Here is a 20,269-nt window from a genome sequence, read left to right as displayed (position 1 = left end):
AGACGCGTCACATCCATAACGGAATTTCGTCACATCCATAACGCTGACTTTTCCTTCCGAAACTCTGCATGAAATACAAAATATTTTAAACAAAGATTTTTTAATATTCACCTTGGACCCCTCTATCAAGTGGATATCTCCATTTCGACATTAGGTTTACGATTTCACAGAGTTTGATAAAAATGTACAGTCACCCAAGAAAAGTGATACTTTTTCTGTCACATCCATAACGCATCTTTTATTGGCGTTTTCTGGCATGCCCTAGATGTACTATGGGAATTGTTCTTGTTCTATCACTTCTCCAGTATGGTACAGCCTTAAACTATGCAACACCTGTTTAAATACTGGGAGACAATAAAACATGCACTGGGTCATTTGTTGCCATTTTGAGTTCAAGTGTCACGTCCATAACGCTGGAATTGCTCTTTATTAACATATTTTGATTTTCTGCTTATTCTTTTTTTTATTTTATTAACCCAACAAACCATTACATTTCAAACAATAAAGATTTTTGCCAAAATAGACTACAAACACAGTCTAAAAGCATGCAATAAAAATATCACTAAGCAAATAGTACTATTTTATGCTAATTCTATTTTCTTTTCATAGACGAAGTAAAATCACTCTAATCAAAAGGAACAATCAGTGGAGATAAATTACACAAGGCACAGCATACTTTGGCAATCTGATCAAGTTAAATCAGCTTCCAATATTTTTTTCTTAAGTTCCATCAATTCACAAGTCACATCTCTATTGCAGTGCTCCATTTGAGATGTTTGTAACCCAGTGAGTTCTGTCTGGCAACCAGTTTAAGTGTGCCTCTCTGCTGGGAGGGTTTCGACTCTGGTATATCTGTAAAATAAAAAGTGCATAAGTAAAACAAAGTTACTGGATTACTGGAATGGCATTGCTCATTTCTCACCTGGCAAAGTTGACCCACATTGTTCTTATATATCCAAACTCGCTAAGGTTTGCGTTGCTTCTAATCTGGCTTTCTTGATAGATCTTTCATTTATCCTGTTGATTCTTGATACTGCGAGATGAGTTTTCATTTTGATCTTATCGTGTCCTAATTTGAGTGTTGGTGCCCAATCTGAGTTTGTTTTATCGCGTAGGTTTGCCAGTTCTCCTGCAAGGTGAGAAGCAGAGTGTTCGTGTTAAAGCAAAAGAGATCAGTTTAATCAGCAGAAAACATAGCTTTAATTAGCAATGAACTCTTACCAGATATAAAGTGGTCACCACACACGCAGGTGTAACTAGCTTTTTCTTCGGTTAAGTCCTTACGATGTATGTTTTTGAACCACAGCACACAGCATTCTCCGGACAGCTCTTCATCTGTTTTGTTGCCATTTTTAATTATTTTGGGAATTCTGAAGAACAATTTTTCATCACAAGTAGCGTTATTACCGCAATTACATCCTGCACACAAAGGAGGCATTGTCTTTCTTCAAAGGCAATGAAATCAAAAGAAAATCATGAAGCACTGCAGCAGCTCACACATGAAGCGCCACTATCTTGGTTGTTATTATCATCAAACATGGTGGACTTCCAGTTTGGAAAATAAGCATGATGTCACTTGCACATGAAGACTTGACAGTCTCACACACTGTATTCCGGACTATATTAACTTCTGTAGGGAGAATGCTGTACTCACCAGGACTGTATGGTGTTTCTCCAACAACAAACCCTGGATTATTCCTGACATAAAGGCTCTCCATAAGGAAAAGTCAAGTCAATGGAATTTATTTGTATAGTGCTTTTAAGAATAGACACTGTTGAAAAAGCAGCTTTACATAAAATATAGATTTTAAACATATGAATTAACATATTTATCCCTAATGATCAAGCCTGAGGTGATGGTGGCAGTTAAAAGCGGAGGATCTTTAGGTCTGTAAATAGGGAGGAGCTGAAGAATGTGCAGAAGGAACTGAGGAGGAGGAGGATCAGAGAGGGAAAAAACAGCTATAGGAAGAAGATGGAGGATCAGCTGCAGCAAAACAATGCCAGTGGAGTCTGGAGGGGCCTGAAAAGCTTCTCTGGCTATAAGGAACCCAACCACCAGCCTGTGGGGGACCGGAAGTGGGTGAATGATCTGAACAATTTCTTATTTCTCCCACTGTCCAGTCCTTTCCAATCGTCCCATCGGCAACCCCCATTATTTGAACTCCCTGTATATTGCCCCACAACCACCTCCATCCACCCTCCCACAACATTCACATCACAACAACCCTACACACCCTTTGCATTTCCTGTCCAGTGCTCTACTGTCCCACCTATAACTAGTCCCCCTGCCCCAAACTGTCTCTCACAACAAATCCGGTGAGAAAAGAACTCATTACTTGCCTAAAGCTTGCTCATTAGGGATAAATTTGTATGTTTAAAATTGATAGTTTTCTGTAAAGCTGCTTTGCAGCAATGTCTATTGTTAAAAGCACTGTACAAATAAAATTGACTTAACTTGAGGAGGATCAAAATGAGGATGGCATCAGATTAAGGTTATTTAAGTCTTGTGGAGATCAGTTGTGAGGGGTAGTTGAGCACATTTTCAGTGACCCCACACCCCAAGAAACTTAGCAACTACAGGCTGGTTGCACCAACATTGCATCTGATGAAGACCCTGGAGAGGCTGATCCTTGTCCATCTCCACCCTTTGGTGAGCCCCTCAATGGACCTGTTACGGTTTGCCTATCAACCTGGCATTGGGGCAGAGAACGCTATCATCTATGTACTACATAGATCCCTCTGAGAACCTGGAAAAAGCTGGGGGCACTGTGAGAATCACTGTACATTGTATATCAAAGGCTCAGTTTTGTATCCAATCATTTTACTTTAGCATTCAGGAAAGTATCAATGAACAGTCGCAATGTAGAAAAAACTACCAAGAATCATGCCAATTCATCATTATCATGCTGTGACCTAATGCTTCACATTGTTAATGATCTAGCCATCAATGAGCCTTGAGCACCCTTGGCCCTACCTCAGTGAAATATTCACTATGCTAGAGTAAGCAAAGACTCATAAAATGAGATGTCTCCCTAAATATAATGAACTCCATCTAATTTGAAAAATCATGTTGAGCTGTTTTGCGAACATTAACTGGCTATATCTACATTACATTACATTAATGGCATGTAGCAGACGCTTTTATCCAGAGTGATATACAACATCCCCAGAGCAGCCTGGGGAGCAGTTGGGAGTTAGGTGCCTTGCTCAAGGGCACTTCAGCCATTCCTGCTGGTCCAAGGAATCGAACTGGCAATCTTTTCTTCTCAGAGCTGCTTCTCTAGCCTTTAGGCTATGGCTTTTCCAACTTGGCTGACATTACTCATGCCAGGTTAGACTGGCATTGATTCCAAGAGCTAACATCAGTTGGCTAGGCCACAAGTCATATTCTAACTAATGGTAAATATTGGTTGACATTTTACTTCTGATTAATTCATTATCAAACTTCATAATGATAGTCATGTGTATGATGAGCAAACATACAGAGATTGAATGCTTTTTGCAGGAAACTTGGCATAGCTGTTTCTTTACAACTGTGTTGAGAAGAAAAGCATATATGAACACATCAAAACTTCAGGTAGGTGGGCTACAACAGCAAAAGATTACATCAGGTTCCACTACTGTCAGCTAAAAATATGACTGAGTCTACAGTGCACACAGACTCACCCAAACAGGACAATTGAAGATTCGAAAACATTTTTCCAGTGTTCACCTTGTGGTGAAATACATTCTGCCCCAGAGACATAACGTTTTCTCCTGTGACTGTCACTTTAAAAGCACACTAAAACTACACAGCACTCACCTCATTAACATAACACGCAACACCTGTGAACGCTGATTGGGGGAGTGGTCACGCGTGATTGATGAAACGCTTCCTTTAAATGTCACTATGTTGCATCCGTAGCTAGGGGAGAGGAAGTGTAGCGCAGCAGAGCTCCGTTTGGTTCCTGTGCGAGCAAGCGTGAAGGTGCGATTCTGGAGTGGATGCTAAACCCAGTGGAAGACTTGTACATGGTTGCCGACGACGGAATCTGCGGTGGAGATTTGCAAGCCGACCCAAGCAAGATTTCCGTAACGGAGGTACATCGCAAGCCACAGGTGAGAGGAGCACATAGCTACTTAAAGCCCGATGCGGGAAGCGGATGGCTAAGGACTGTTGAAGCTTCAGATCCGGGACAGTCCAGTTTACACAGCCAGCTCCAGAACTGTGAGTTGAAGCGTTTATCCACACGCCCCTTGCTGCTCGTTTACCAAGCGCTACTGGAACTACAAACTCTCTCTCCCTCCACACACGCTAACATCCACAAACACACACACCCACACACACACATGAGCACTGGGTTTACACGACATTTTTTTTTTTTTTCATGCCCCTTTCGCTGTATTGGGAGCATAAGAACATTATGGGGTTGTATTGATGCCATTATTTTTTTTTGTGAAAAAGTAAACATATGCACATTTAAAACCTACTTTTGTTATTGTTTTTTATTATTGCTGGTGGTGGTTACTGTTAGTTAATTGGCAGGATTTTGGGCCTGCCTGGCCCCCGAACAAAAATTTATACTTGAACCTTGGGTAACACCGTTACAACCTGTCTACTTTGGATGCCCATGAAAGCCTCAGATTCTCATTCTTGGCTGAGAGGAGTTGAACCTGATGTGATGATCTGCTGTTGTAGCGCATCCATCTCAAGTGTTGTGTGTTCTGAGATGTGTTTGGTATGTTCATGGCTCTTGCATTGTCCCCCCTCAAAGGAGTATCCATGTAAATGAGCAGATCCCTGTCAGCGGCATTGGCAGATCATAGAACTCACCATTGTTACTGACAACTGAACTAAAAATCTGTACTTTTTCTCAGGTCTCTATAAGATGCTGCGGAAGCAGAATAAGGCCCTGACATCCAAGGCCAACGCCGACTTCATAACCATCGCCAATGCACTCTTTCCACAGGAAGGCTTCAATATTCACACCAATTTCCTGACTACCAATAAGGACAATTTCTTGTGTGAAAGCCATGCCCTTAACTACAACAACCCACAGCAGTCTGCAGATTTCATCAATGAGTGGATCAAGAACCGCACAAAGGGTATGAAAAATGTTGATGGACATTTAAACACAATGTTATCTTAAAAAATAAAATAAAATCATGGTATGATCCATTTCCCATACACATGTTCCCATCAGGCCACATCCACAGTCTTTTGAAGCCAGATTTGTTGGATCCATCCTTGACACGGCTGGTGGTAGTAAACTCAATCTACTTTAAAGGAATGTGGAAATCCCGCTTCCAGGTCCAGAGTACCAGGGTTAGGAGCTTTACAGGTGGAGATGGAAAGACTTACAAAGTACCAATGATGTCCCAACTGTCTGTCTTTAAAATTGGTGAGAATATTTCATTTTACTGGAAATTTTTCTGACTTTCTTATTTACTAAGTTGGCACAAAACATTATGGGGATCAGTGTTAATTTAGGCACATGACTGTATTTCAGAGATAATTATATTAACTGTAGCATTTTCAGTATCATTATTTTGGTACCAATTAGCAAAATAAATGAATAATAATTGATGTGCTAAATGTATGTTGGGTAAATCAAGTTGATCAAATAGCAAATGAATAACAATTTGTAGTATAAATCTCATCTCATCTCATTATCTCTAGCCGCTTTATCCTTCTACAGGGTCGCAGGCAAGCTGGAGCCTATCCCAGCTGACTATGGGTGAAAGGCGGGGTACACCCTGGACAAGTCGCCAGGTCATCACAGGGCTGACACATAGACACAGACAACCATTCACACCTACGGTCAATTTAGAGTCACCAGTTAACCTAACCTGCATGTCTTTGGACTGTGGGGGAAACCGGAGCACCCGGAGGAAACCCACGCGGACACGGGGAGAACATGCAAACTCCGCACAGAAAGGCCCTCGCCGGCCCCGGGGCTCGAACCCAGGACCTTCTTGCTGTGAGGCGACAGTGCTAACCACTACACCACCGTGCCGCCTAGTATAAATCTGTACATTTAAAATTTATATCCTGTGTGTGTGTGTGTGTGTGTATATAAAATTTATTTATGTAAAGCTGTCTTGTGACAATGTCTCTTGTTGAAAGTGCTCTACAAATAAAACTGACTTGACAATGATTAATTTGATGCATTCAAACATGATTTGATTCAGATAAGATATAAAAATTAAGATTTAAGGTATGCGTATGTAAATGGACACCTTTCTTTTTGCACTATTAAGTGTTGTACAAATAAAATGTATTATTGTTATTGTTAAAAAAGCACAACGTTATTGTTATATCAGTCCACTGCAGGACTTTATGCACTCTACTATTATTGTAGCCAATCCACCAACAGGTGCCCCTGGAGTTAACCCATGCTGGCATGGGGAGAACATGTGAAACTCCACACAAACTAACCCAAGCTCAGGATCAAATTTGGGACCATGTAGCTTCGAGGGGGCAACACTACTGCTGGAGCAGTATTTTAATCAAACCATAATTGAATTTTTCAACTCAAATAGCCACTTTTTACCCTTTGTTTGAAATTTGCTAGCATTTCAATGGACCTGGGTTTTCTGTCTCATTTCTACCAAATACATTTTAGTAATTCATTTTTGTTACATTCAGTGTTCATATTTAGCACTGTGTACATGCCACATTCTCAGTTTCATTTGAAAAAAAAAAAGGTCAGGTAATAAGTTTGCGATTTATTTGCTATTTTAATTGTTTTTCTATTCTGATAATTATACTTACTCTCTTCTGTTCTCTTAGGTTGGGCAAATACTCCTGATGGTGTGAAATATAGGGTTATAGAATTACCATATCATGGCAACCAAACAAGTATGTTCATTGCATTTCCTTCGGAAAAGGTGACACCACTGTCAACAATCTTGCCTCATCTCACCCCAACAACAGTGCATGGTTGGACCAAACTGATGCATCAGGGAAAGATCCGTCTCCTGCTGCCAAAGTGAGAAATGATTTTCACATGTAAAACAATGTATTCAAACTTTTGTTGTGTTTAGGAATATTGACCCATATTTATGAAACATCATTTCCATGCAAAACTCGGCATTTATCAAAATGGACATGAGCGGAAGCTACAATCAGTTCTCAGGTGAAGTCTCATCTCATGTACCCAAGTTTTTGAGTCAGCACAGACGTACGGTGCAGCACAATAAATTTGGCTAAGTGAATTATTAGACCATGTATTCCAACTGGCATCCAACCATATGCAGCCACATGTTCATCACTTAAAAATATGTAGTTTATAGCAAAATGTATTTTGTAAAGGCGTACTATTGGCCCTTTTCCACTACCCTTTTTCAGCTCACTTCAGCCCGACACGGCTCGCGTTTCAACTACCAAAAACCAGCACGACTCAGCTCGCTTCAGCCCTGCTTAGCCCCTAAAACTCGCACCGTTTTGGAGTGGGGCTGAAGCGAGCCAAAGCGAGCCGAGTGAGGCTGGGGGCGTGAGCAGACACTCCCCTGTGCACTGATTGGTGAGGAGGAGTGTCCTCACATGCCCACACACGCCCCGCGAGCACGCTGCGATCTGTAAACACCGTAAACCCGGAAGAAGAAGAATTACGAATTACGAGAATTTCTGAAGCCTTATGTGCCTCGCCTCATCTATACGCTCTTGCCAGTATCTGTTGGCGTTGTCGGTGACAACAAGCCACAACACCAAGACCAGCAACACTAACGACTCCATGTCCTCCATGTTTATTGTTTAGTATTCAGGTTGTGAGACTACCGATTAAAAGCTCACTGATGTCACTGTTTGCGCTGCTTAACGACATCACGTGACGTCCACCCACTTTCGCTAACTCCACCCAATGCGTCCACCCACTTCCAGCCAGCACGGTTAGGATTTCCCCAAATCCTACCCCCTAATCACATCAGAATAGCCCTCTGTTGGCGTCACTTCCGCCTAAACATAAAACATGACGCCAAGCTCGTTCGTCTGGACAGACTCGGAGACAGAATTGCTTCTAAACACAATTTTGGAGTATAAACTTCAAAAGACGCAAGAAAACGTTGATTGGGAATCTTGTCAGTAGTTGGGCTTCTAAAATTAAACATGTAAATAGCACCTGCACAATAATTAACGCTTTCAAGGCACTACTCCGATCCATTACTCTTTGTCCATGCTTAATCTGGCTTCTGCAGTAAACAAAGGTCGCACGTTTGACGTCAGGGCAGATTTGTTGTCATTTTTTTGGCGCAGATTGTGACGTTCTAAAACGCAAAACTCCGGTTATCTCTGTCTACACGAAAAGGCATACACGGAGTTTTCAAAAATCTTCACTTTGCCTGGAGTTTTTTTAAATATTCGTTTTTGATGTGTTTTCATGTGGATGACAGGCCAAAACGTAGAAAAATATCTTCGATTTAGCAGATACCCGGCTACATGTGGACGGGGTCTAAGTTCTCTTTCATTCTGAGATAGCCAACTTGCTACTGTTGACAATCACAAGCAATTAAAATTAAGTAATTAATAGCAATGAGTAGGCTGACCGATTTGCAGTGTGATAGGTTAGATGCTTAGTCAGTCACTGCAACACTCTCGAGGCTCTTGGGAAATGAGGAAATGGGAGGCAGGCTTGAAAACTCAAGGTGTGTTTGATTTTTAATTTAAAGATCACTTTTCAGCAACTTTATTTCACTCTCTTTTGCACACATGTGCACATACGGTACACACAGCACTGTGTAGTTAAGCTCTCTCTAGTTACTGGCTTCTTTTTGAAAGAACACAAAAGACACACAAGTAAAATGCCAGTACTCAAACACAGGCGAAACTCATTACATGTTACCTGTTGGTTCGACCTGTCTCCTCGCTGCCCACAGCTGACACTTGATCATGCCCCTGCTGCCACAGTCACCTGTTTAAACAAGAGTTTTGCCAGTCATTAAATCTCAGCAATGGCACATCTGGCTCTGTTAGAAGACATCTATGCATCTGTAAGAAGCGAGAGGTTTTTTTTTAAAAATATTTTTTAAGAGCAGGGATTCTTTTATGCAGAGTGACGAGTGGCTATTAAGTACCTTTCATCTCGTAAGGCATCCAAGGTGGTGGTGTGTCATCATGGGGCAGAGGACAGGCACTCTCTTTGTCACAGCTCACAGTTGTCTGGTTCTGTGGGGATCCAGGCCAGTTTGTCCAGCTAAAGGATGAACACAGCTGGTATCTGGCTTTGACTGATCTGAAAAATCATAAAAATGAGGAAATAAAGAAATTCCACAACTGTATACAGTATATTATAGTATATATTATAACTGTCAATTTATATATAATATAAATTTTAGATACTGTATTAATCCGAGAGGGGAAATTAGGCTCTGCATTTAACCCATCCAAAGCAGTGAACACGCATGCACGCACATACACACATACACACACACGAGCATTGAGCCCACACACATACCCAGAGCAGTTGGGGTTTGGTGCCTTGCTGAAGGACACTTCACTCGTGAATGCAGAGTGATGAATAGCATTGTTCATTCACCCACAAATTTTTCAGGGAATCAAACCAACAAACTTTTGGTCCTAAACCCGCATCTTTAACCTTTAGGCCATAAATTATTCATACATCAGTTGGATTTTTATTGTCAATGGCAACATTGTTGACTACAGCAGTGATTTCTTTCCAGACAGCATTTTTCTGACTTCCTATGATGCTACTTTTCAGGCTGCCAAATAGAAGTAAGTAATTCAAGTTGAACTTCTGGCATTAGAGTTTCTCTTTTGAGGGCAGAGAAGTTTCTATTCTTGGCTGTGTTACGCCTCTCCATGTCGTAAAGTCAAGGGGCACGGCCTCTAAACCGAGAATATTTTGGAGGATGATATTTACAACCCCGATTCCAAAAAAGTTGGGACAAAGTACAAATTTTAAATAAAAATGGAATGCAATGATGTGGAAGTTTCAAAATTCCATATTTTATTCAGAATAGAACATAGATGACATATCAAATGTTTAAACTGAGAAAATGTATCATTTAAAGAGAAAAATTAGGTGATTTTAAATTTCATGACAACAACACATCTCAAAAAAGTTGGGACAAGGCCATGTTTACCACTGTGAGACATCCCCTTTTCTCTTTACAACAGTCTGTAAACGTCTGGGGACTGAGGAGACAAGTTGCTCAAGTTTAGGGATAGGAATGTTAACCCATTCTTGTCTAATGTAGGATTCTAGTTGCTCAACTGTCTTAGGTCTTTTTTGTCGTATCTTCCGTTTTATGATGCGCCAAATGTTTTCTATGGGTGAAAGATCTGGACTGCAGGCTGGCCAGTTCAGTACCCGGACCCTTCTTCTACGCAGCCATGATACTGTAATTGATGCAGTATGTGGTTTGGCATTGTCATGTTGGAAAATGCAAGGTTTTCCCTGAAAGAGACGTCGTCTGGATGGGAGCATATGTTGCTCTAGAACCTGGATATACCTTTCAGCATTGATGGTGTCTTTCCAGATGTGTAAGCTGCCCATGCCACACGCACTAATGCAACCCCATACCATCAGAGATGCAGGCTTCTGAACTGAGCGCTGATAACAACTTGGGTCGTCCTTCTCCTCTTTAGTCCGAATGACACGGCATCCCTGATTTCCATAAAGAACTTCAAATTTTGATTCGTCTGACCACAGGACAGTTTTCCACTTTGCCACAGTCCATTTTAAATGAGCCTTGGCCCAAAGAAGGCGTGTGCGCTTCTGGATCATGTTTAGATACGGCTTCTTCTTTGAACTATAGAGTTTTAGCTGGCAACGGTGGATGGTACGGTGAATTGTGTACACAGATAATGTTCTCTGGAAATATTCCTGAGCCCATTTTGTGATTTCCAATACAGAAGCATGCCTGTATGTGATGCAGTGCCGTCTAAGGGCCCGAAGATCACGGGCACCCAGTATGGTTTTCCGGCGTTGACCCTTACGCACAGAGATTCTTCCAGATTCTCTGACTCTTTTGATGATATTATGCACTGTAGATGATGATATGTTCAAACTCTTTGCAATTTTCCACTGTCAAACTCCTTTCCGATATTGCTCCACTATTTGTCGGCGCAGAATTAGGGGGATTGGTGATCCTCTTCCCATCTTTACTTCTGAGAGCCGCTGCCACTCCCAGATGCTCTTTTTATACTCAGTCATGTTAATGACCTATTGCCAATTGACCTAATGAGTTGCAATTTGGTCCTCCAGCTGTTCCTTTTTTGTACCTTTAACTTTTCCAGCCTCTTATTGCCCCTGTCCCAACTTTTTTGAGATGTGTTGCTGTCATGAAATTTCAAATGAGCCAATATTTGGCATGAAATTTAAAAATGTCTCACTTTTGACATTTGATATGTTGTCTATGTTCTATTGTGAATACAATATCAGTTTTTTGAGATTTGTAAATTATTGCATTCCGTTTTTATTTACAATTTGTACTTTGTCCCAACTTTTTTGGAATCGGGGTTGTAAATGATGATAGATTTCAACCAGGCAGCACAGTGGTGTCGTGGTTAGCACTGTCACCTCATAGCAAGAAGGTTCTGGGGTCGAGCCCAGTGGCCAACGGAGGCCTTTCTGTGCGGAGTTTGCATGTTCTCCCCGTGTCCGCGTGGGTTTCCTCCGGGTGCTCTGGTTTCCCCCACAGTCCAAATACATGCAGGTTAGGTTAACTGGTGACTCTAAATTGAGCGTAGGTGTGAATGTGAGTGTGAATGGTTGTCTGTGTCTATGTGTCAGCCCTGTGATGACCTGACGACTTGTCCAGGGTGTACCCCGCCTTTCGCCCGTAGTCAGCTGGGATAGGCTCCAGCTTGCCCGCGACCCTGCACAGGATAAGCGGTTACAGATAATGGATGGATGGATAGATTTCAGCCTCCACATTTATTTTATTTTAAATTTTTTGGCTTTATTTGCTCCACATTTCTGAATGCGCTTCTTATGCTGTGATTGGCAAGATACAAACGTTTGATGAATCACACATGAACTCTGTCATACAATGATTTCTATACTTGGAGCTGCATTGGTTTCTACGCTAGATTGATGAGGGCCATGAAGTGTAGCACAGTACACCAATACTATCATGTACTAAATCCAAATATTAAAAATAACAGCCAGTATATTTCCATTTAATGGTTGCCTGTTTTTTTTTCTTTTTTTTCTTGATGTCCTTTTCTGTTTCTCTTACTCTTTATGCCCTGCTCTCATGCTTTTATGTTTCTCTGTCTTTTATGTCTTTCTGTGGATAGGTTCACAGCAGAGAATGAGATAGATCTGAAGGGGCCTTTGGTTGCTCTGGGTATATCAGACGTTTTTATTAAAGGAAAAGCTGACTTTCGACACCTCAGTGAGTGACAACTATTGCTAAATATTTTTGTTCTTTTTTCCAGAAATGTTAGTTTTATTACATAACACCATTACAACTATAATTAGTCCTATGTAATTGATCCCCCACAGTCCAAAGACATGCAGTTAGGGTAATTGGCTAATTGTCCATTGATCAAGCTTGGTGAGGGATGGGTTCCACCAAGTTTAACTGCCCTAGACACACCTATGATGGACTGTTAAAATGTCATCATTGGTGCCCCTACAGCCCTTGCTACCCAGATAGCAAAAATCAGTTGAATCAACATTGAAATAGCGTTTGGCAGAAAACATTGAAATAATGTTGAAATGATATTGAAAGTGTCCCCTTGAATTTGGGTTGAATCAACGTTGAATTTTCAACCCTATCAGCATTGAATCAATAGTGATTCAACCATCATCTAAATAGAAACTTACATTTAAATTTCCATTGATTTCATGTTGAAATAATATACTGAGGGCGGCACGGTGGTGTAGTGGTTAGCGCTGTCGCCTCACAGCAAGAAGGTCCGGGTTCGAGCCCCGTGGCCGGCGAGGGCCTTTCTGTGTGGAGTTTGCATGTTCTCCCCGTGTCCGCGTGGGTTTCCTCCGGGTGCTCCGGTTTCCCCCACAGTCCAAAGACATGCAGGTTAGGTTAACTGGTGACTCTAAATTGACCGTAGGTGTGAATGTGAGTGTGAATGGTTGTCTGTGTCTATGTGTCAGCCCTGTGATGACCTGGCGACTTGTCCAGGGTGTACCCCGCCTTTCACCCGTAGTCAGCTGGGATAGGCTCCAGCTTGCCTGCGACCCTGTAGAAGGATAAAGCGGCTAGAGATAATGAGATGAGATAATATATTGAATCAATGGTGATTCAACAATCATCTAAATAGAAACTTACATTTAAATTTCCGTTGATTTCATGTTGAAATAATGTACTGAATCAGTGGTGATTCAACCATCATCTAAATGGAAATCGACATGTCATGACACTGAATCGATATCTGTTTGACCATTATCTAAAAGGTACATATGCTAATAGAGTATAATTACTTTTATTATTCATTCAGAGTTACTTCATGGGTGTCTATCAGCCTACACAGACAGATCAAACACTGCATACAACCACATACATTCATACATACATATTTGTCAATTACTGAATGAAATAACAGAAGAGGGATTGTTTGTTATTGTTGTTTTATTGTGTCAGTAACAACAGAAAAAAAAAAGACTTCAATCCTGAAGTGGAGGCTGTGGGAGAAGCAGAGGCAACATTTATGTCAGTGCTCATGATAGAACGTTTTGCAGACAGCAAATACTACAAATCACCTCTTACTTTTACAAAACAGCAATTTAGGAATATCAAGTTCACTTACATCTAGTTCCTTTTCTTTCCCCCGACACGCCAAGGGGTCAACGGAGCTCGAGCTCTTCTGAAAGTTCTTCTGAGAGACGGTTATTTGGACCATTCCAAATAGCGGCCGGTACGGGAGAAAACGGAGATGTTTGTTTTTCTGTTCGTTTTTTCCTTACATGTTGCACACACAAGATTTGCACATCTCATCTCATTATCTCTAGCCGCTTTATCCTTCTACAGGGTCGCAGGCAAGCTGGAGCCTATCCCAGCTGACTACGGGCGAAAGGCAGGGTACACCCTGGACAAGTCGCCAGGTCATCACAGGGCTGACACATAGACACAGACAACCATTCACACTCGCATTCACACCTACGGTCAATTTAGAGTCACCAGTTAACCTAACCTGCATGTCTTTGGACTGTGGGGGAAACCGGAGCACCCGGAGGAAACCCACGCGGACACGGGGAGAACATGCAAACTCCACACAGAAAGGCCCTCGCCGGACCCGGGGTTCGAACCCAGGACCTTCTTGCTGTGAGGCGACAGCGCTAACCACTACACCACCGTGCCGCCCCAGATTTGCACATAACCATAAATAATAATCTATTCTTCATAGTTCCTTGTGCTCTATTAAAATTCTAAATTAAATAAATGAAATTCAATGAAATATAGGAAACCCCCCCTCCCACAAAATGGTCTCACCCAGAGTGCACCCCAGGCTCCCGTCCAGTGGTGCAGTGTATGATGACAACAAAATCAACATATATTCAACATTGATCAAATGTTTCCTTCAACCATTGCATTGATTCGAACACATTTTTTCAACTTTTTATTTTATCAGTGGTTGATTAATGGTTGATCCACCATCAGTGTTCAACTATAACTGTAAATCAACCATCTTGACCAAATATCAACATTGAAATAACATCATTTGCTATCTGGGTAGCTATGGGGAAAAGAAGAAGATGATGAAGAAGAAGAAGCAGCAGCAGAAGTAGTAATTGATCCAGGACTATGTATCTGTCACTGTGATCTATTTACACTGGATGTGTTTACCCAGAGTGTACTAATTTATTTCAAGTTGAACAAGGGAAGAAGACTTCAAAAAATAACATCTCAGCAAGTGAAAATATGGTTTGCCCATAAACCATGTTTAATTATGTTATACTTGGCATCCTCTGATTTTATGATGGATAAATTTAAATCAGACTAAATAAATCTGAATATGTTCACTGTATTTTAATTTCCTCATTCAGGTAGATTTGTGATTCGTGAAATAAGGAATGTGTTGTCATGGTACATGGTGAATATTATGCACATAAAGTATGCGTGGGCGGCACGGTGGTGTAGTGGTTAGCGCTGTCGCCTCACAGCAAGAAGGTCCTGGGTTCGAGCCCCGGGGCCGGTGAGGGCCTTTCTGTGTGGAGTTTGCATGTTCTTCCCGTGTCCGCGTGGGTTTCCTCCGGGTGCTCCGGTTTCCCCCACAGTCCAAAGACATGCAGGTTAGGTTAACTGGTGACTCTAAATTGACCGTAGGTGTGAATGTGAGTGTGAATGGTTGTCTGTGTCTATGTGTCAGCCCTGTGATGACCTGGCGACTTGTCCAGGGTGTACCCCGCCTTTCACCCGTAGTCAGCTGGGATAGGCTCCAGCTTGCCTGTGACCCTGTAGAAGGATAAAGCGGCTAGAGATAATGAGATGAGATGAGATAAAGTATGCGTCTCCTTTAATGATAATACATAGTAGTTGTTAAATGGTGTTTTTTCCAGGTTCAGAACCCATTCATCTCTCCGAGGCTCTACAGAAAATCAAGATAGAGGTTAATGAGGATGGAACTAAAGCAGCTGCTGCAACTTGTAAGTGTGTTGACATTTCACAGCTTGATATATCATATGATGCAGTAAGATGACAAAGTTAAACATTTTGTTTAAACGGTCAATCCTGTGGTGGGTGTGGCCCAAAGTTTTATTACTTCCCCACTCACAACATTAGTTTCAACCTGCAGTTAGTTTATATTTATTGTTTGACACACAAAATGGAAATAGAACATGACAGTATTTTCATCTTGTTGTGTCATATACGACCTCCTATTAAATGTGTATAGAAACATTATGAAGAAAAATAAAGCTTGGAAGGAAGCAGAAATCATTGGTGTGTCTGATGAGTGTACTTGCTTTCCTAATCTGTCAATGAACCTGGTCTGAAACCTCGCAGGCAATCATGTAAATCAAGTACATTTAAACAAATGTGGTATATATCGACAACATAGTGGACTGTAGACTACAAATACTGACCAAGTGAGAGCTAGGCTATTTAGAGATCCAGATGTGACTCTAAATAAGACTGTAGACATACACTATATAGCCAAAAGTTTATGGACACCGGACAATAACACTCGTGCTTTTTGAACATCCTAATTCTGATTGAGTTGCCTCTTTACTGTTATAAAAACTTCCACTCTTCTGGGAAGGTTTTCTGCTAAATTTTGGAACATGGCTGTAGGGATTTGCCACAAGAGTGAGTGAAGTATTTGAGTACGTACAGTGGTGCTTGAAAGTTTGTGAACCCTTTGGAATTTTCTATATTTTTGCATAAATATGATCTAAAACATCATCAGATTTTCACACAAGTCCTAAAAGTAGATAAAGAGAACCCAGTTAAACAAATGAGACAAAAATATTATACTTGTTCATTTATTTATTGAGGAAAATGATCCAATATTACATATCTGTGAGTGGCAAAAGTATGTGAACCTTTGCTTTCAGTATCTGGTGTGACCCCTTGTGCAGCAATAACTGCAACTAAACGTTTCCGGTAACTGTTGATCAGTCCTGCACACCGGCTTGGAGGAATTTTAGCCCATTCCTCCGTACAGAACAGCTTCAACTCTGGGATGTTGGTGGGTTTCCTCACATGAACTGCTCGCTTCAGGTCCTTCCACAACATTTCCATTGGATTAAGGTCAGGACTTTGACTTGGCCATTCCAAACCATTAACTTTATTCTTCTTTAACCATTCTTTGGTAGAACGACTTGTGTGCTTAGGGTCGTTGTCTTGCTGCATGACCCACCTTCTCTTGAGATTCAGTTCATAGACAGATGTCCTGACATTTTCCTTTAGAATTCGCTGGTATAATTCAGAATTCATTGTTCTAGCCATCCTGGCCCAGATGCAGCAAAACAGGCCCAAACCATGATACTACCACCACCATGTTTCACAGATGGGATAAGGTTCTTATGCTGGAATGCAATGTTTTCCTTTCTCCAAACATAACGCTTCTCATTTAAACCAAAAAGTTCTATTTTGGTCTCATCCGTCCACAAAACATTTTTCCAATAGCCTTCTGGCTTGTCCACGTGATCTTTAGCAAACTGCAGATGAGCAGCAACGTTCTTTTTGGAGAGCAGTGGTTTTCTCCTTGCAACCCTGCCATGCACACCATTGTTGTTCAGTGTTCTCCTGATGGTGGACTCATGAACATTAACATTAGCCAATGTGAGAGAGGCCTTCAGTTGCTTAGAAGTTACCCTGGGGTCCTTTGTGACCTCGCCGACTATTACACGCCTTGCTCTTGGAGTGATCTTTGTTGGTTGACCACTCCTGGGGAGGGTAACAATGGTCTTGAATTTCCTCCATTTGTACACAATCTGTCTGACTGTGGATTGGTGGAGTCCAAACTCTTTAGAGATGGTTTTGTAACCTTTTCCAGCCTGATGAGCATCAACAGCGCTTTTTCTGAGGTCCTCAGAAATCTCCTTTGTTCGTGCCATGATACACTTCTACAAACATGTGTTGTGAAGATCAGACTTTGATAGATCCCTGTTCTTTAAATAAAACAGGGTGCCCACTCACACCTGATTGTCATCCCATTGATTGAAAACACCTGACTCTAATTTCATCTTCAAATGAACTGCTAATCCTAGAGGTTCACATACTTTTGCCACTCACAGATATGTAATATTGGCTCATTTTCCTCAATAAATAAATGACCAAGTATAATATTTTTGTCTCATTTGTTTAACTGGGTTCTCTTTATCTACTTTTAGGACTTGTGCGAAAGTCTGATGATGTTTTAGGTCATATTTATGCAGAAATATAGAAAATTCTAAAGGGTTCACAAACTTTCAGGCACCACTGTAGCCAGTGCTCAGGGAAGAAATGATTAATTTTATAGAAGAGGTTCAATTGCTTCTGGTAACTCTTTGAAGATGTGTAGGTAAGGGATCTAGTACATGAGTTGAAGATTTTGATGAGGATACTAGTGAAATTCTCTTTGAGGCGTATGGGTGTGGTGCCAATCTCTGTTTCGATAGCCCTCGGTCTTTCACCTATACAGCTAGGGTTACAGTGGGGGGGGCTAGTCCTCTGGTAACCGTATTAGTGAAATTAGTTCGATCTTATTCCTAGTTGATTTTGCTACAGTATTAAATAAGAATCTTGGATGATTTTTATTATCCTGTATTAGGGTGGAGAAATACGTTGATCTAGCAGCACTAAGAGCTTTTCTAGTCTGGCTAATGCGACTTCAAAGCTCTGCAAGCATTTGGTCTGGCAAAGATATTAAGCCCAACCGTTTCCCAAAGCGCGTGGTTTACCCGCCTCCCTGAAATGCCTCAGTTTGCTACTGGTCGAAGCCAGAAAAGGCTGTGACGAAGCTTAAACCAATCACATCACTCTTTCCTCTGACGTATGTGACGCGACGGAAACTGCTTGAGTAACAGGAAGAAGATAAATACCTCCAGGGCTGCTCTTTGCTCCGTTTTCAATGAGAACTTCCCGTTGAATGCTTTCAATACAGCATCTACTGCTGTGTCAAAGGCTTGCCGCTGCTCCATGTTCGTAATGTTTCTAGTGAATGAAGCGCTTCCGGCATAGATTCTGTAAACAATCTATGGCTTCCGGTCACAGTTCTACTACGTCACTGCCTTGAACACACCTCTACCCAGGGCCGTTGGAGATGCTCAAAGTTGATTGGCTCCCGATTTTTCGGGAGCTTGGAAGAGCTGTAGATAGCTTGCCTGGCCAGACTAAGCTCGCAACAGGCCCTCGTGTTGCGTCACGCTTAGGATGGGCGGGCCCAGGCTAGAGCTTTTCTATACTTCAGGAGGCTCTCCTTCCATGCTAATTGGAATCTTACCAATTCAGTTTGTCATTTACCTTCTAATTTTCAAGTGATCTGTTTTAAGGTGCGTCATTATACCAGGGTATAGTATAATATTAATCATGATACCAGGGTGCTAGCTTTTTCTCATTATTTTTCCTTAAAGTGGAGCTACATTATCTTGGGTATAGTGGAAAGTTGATTCTAAGCATTCAGTTGCCTGATCAGGTTCTGTGGGGTCTGACAGTGATCCAAAGTTCATAATGCTGGGAGACAAATGATAAAACTTTGTGCAGTAGTTCACGTGAATGTATAGTGTGGCAAAAAAGTACTTATGAGTAATAAATGTAACTAGCACATGCTATCTGCGAAATCTTTCTTTCATTTCTTTTCTTTTCTATTCTTTTTTCCCTGTAGCTGCAATACTGATGGCCAGGTCGTCTCCTCCACTGGTGATTGTTGATAGACCATTCTTGTTCATTATCAGACACAATCCTACAGGTATTTTGTATACACAAGACAGCACACCTTTGTCCTCCACTTTTTAATCATGTATATATTTACACATGTATGGCCTTTATGCTTGGATGTTATAGTCATGTTTACAGTTATTCAGACAACCTGCATGTAACTGATTTATAGTAAAAGTGACATTTTTGCATGTCAACTTTTTTTTTTTTTTTTCCCAGGAACCATTCTTTTTGCTGGTCAAATAAACAAACCTTGAGCACACTAGTGATGAGAACAAGGAGACCCTGACACACGTACCTTTCACTTAAGCTTTGTGTTTGGCTCTAGCATTTTTGCTTTCACATTTATTTGCTATTAGAAAACATAAAACAGCAATATTATTTTATTTCATATTTCTATATTCTTGATAGTGGACTGTATGTTCACATCTGCATAAATGTAATTTGCTGGGAATAAATATGAATAAAGTTACTTATATACTAAACTAGTTGTGCATAACTGTGTTTATATGTACATTTAATTAAGGGGTAGAGTCCACAGAAAATTATCCAAAGTTGGTAAAATATATGTGGCAAGTACAAGTGGCAGTTGTTGGGATCCAAGCAGAATTGCAGAAGTCACAGACAATGGTGGAAGTGGTTCAACATCTCCAACAGCATAAGTGGCCGGGTACGAGCACACAATTTTAAATGTCTTAAGATATTGCAATTCTTCAGTTATACTGCCACTTATTGACAGAATGTCACAAAATTTGAGGCGCTTCCAAGGAATGTGATTCTGATGAAGTCTATGAAGTTTCATGAAATTTTAACTTTTATATCAGGGGAGTAGGGGAGATGGTAAAAACTTTTTATGCACTGAAGACAAGCCTGGACAAATAGGGTGAACACAAAAAGACTATAAAAGATGGAGCTGAAGATACCAGATTTGTTCTTGGTTCTCTGCCATTTCTGCCCTGAGGTGCTAGTGCGTGATTTGCAGGAATCCACCAACCCTATT

General features: G+C 41.1%; 1 protein-coding gene and 1 long non-coding RNA gene across 2 annotated transcripts in view; one reads left to right on the top strand and one right to left on the bottom strand.

Annotated features, from left to right (window-relative positions):
• The window catches only part of serpine2 (serpin peptidase inhibitor, clade E (nexin, plasminogen activator inhibitor type 1), member 2), a 62,561-nt gene extending 42,807 nt beyond the window's left edge, over positions 1-19,754 (top strand). Inside the window, exons 3-9 of the mRNA XM_060943218.1 lie at positions 4,861-5,088; positions 5,187-5,384; positions 6,776-6,974; positions 12,245-12,342; positions 15,468-15,554; positions 19,217-19,300; positions 19,489-19,754. Coding sequence (XP_060799201.1) covers positions 4,861-5,088; positions 5,187-5,384; positions 6,776-6,974; positions 12,245-12,342; positions 15,468-15,554; positions 19,217-19,300; positions 19,489-19,526 — 932 coding nt within the window. The 3' untranslated portion in view covers positions 19,527-19,754. The remainder of the gene's footprint in view (positions 1-4,860; positions 5,089-5,186; positions 5,385-6,775; positions 6,975-12,244; positions 12,343-15,467; positions 15,555-19,216; positions 19,301-19,488) is intronic.
• On the bottom strand, positions 13,522-13,747 carry LOC132900881 (uncharacterized). Its single transcript, XR_009656816.1, has 2 exons — positions 13,718-13,747; positions 13,522-13,592 (listed from the first exon to the last, which is right to left on the bottom strand). It is a non-coding gene; the product is annotated as an uncharacterized LOC132900881 (long non-coding RNA).
• Positions 19,755-20,269: the final 515 nt, after the last annotated feature.

This window comes from Neoarius graeffei, chromosome 16 (genome assembly GCF_027579695.1).
Source record: "Neoarius graeffei isolate fNeoGra1 chromosome 16, fNeoGra1.pri, whole genome shotgun sequence".
NCBI lineage: Eukaryota > Metazoa > Chordata > Actinopteri > Siluriformes > Ariidae > Neoarius > Neoarius graeffei.
This window is presented reverse-complemented; position numbering and strand designations above follow the sequence as displayed.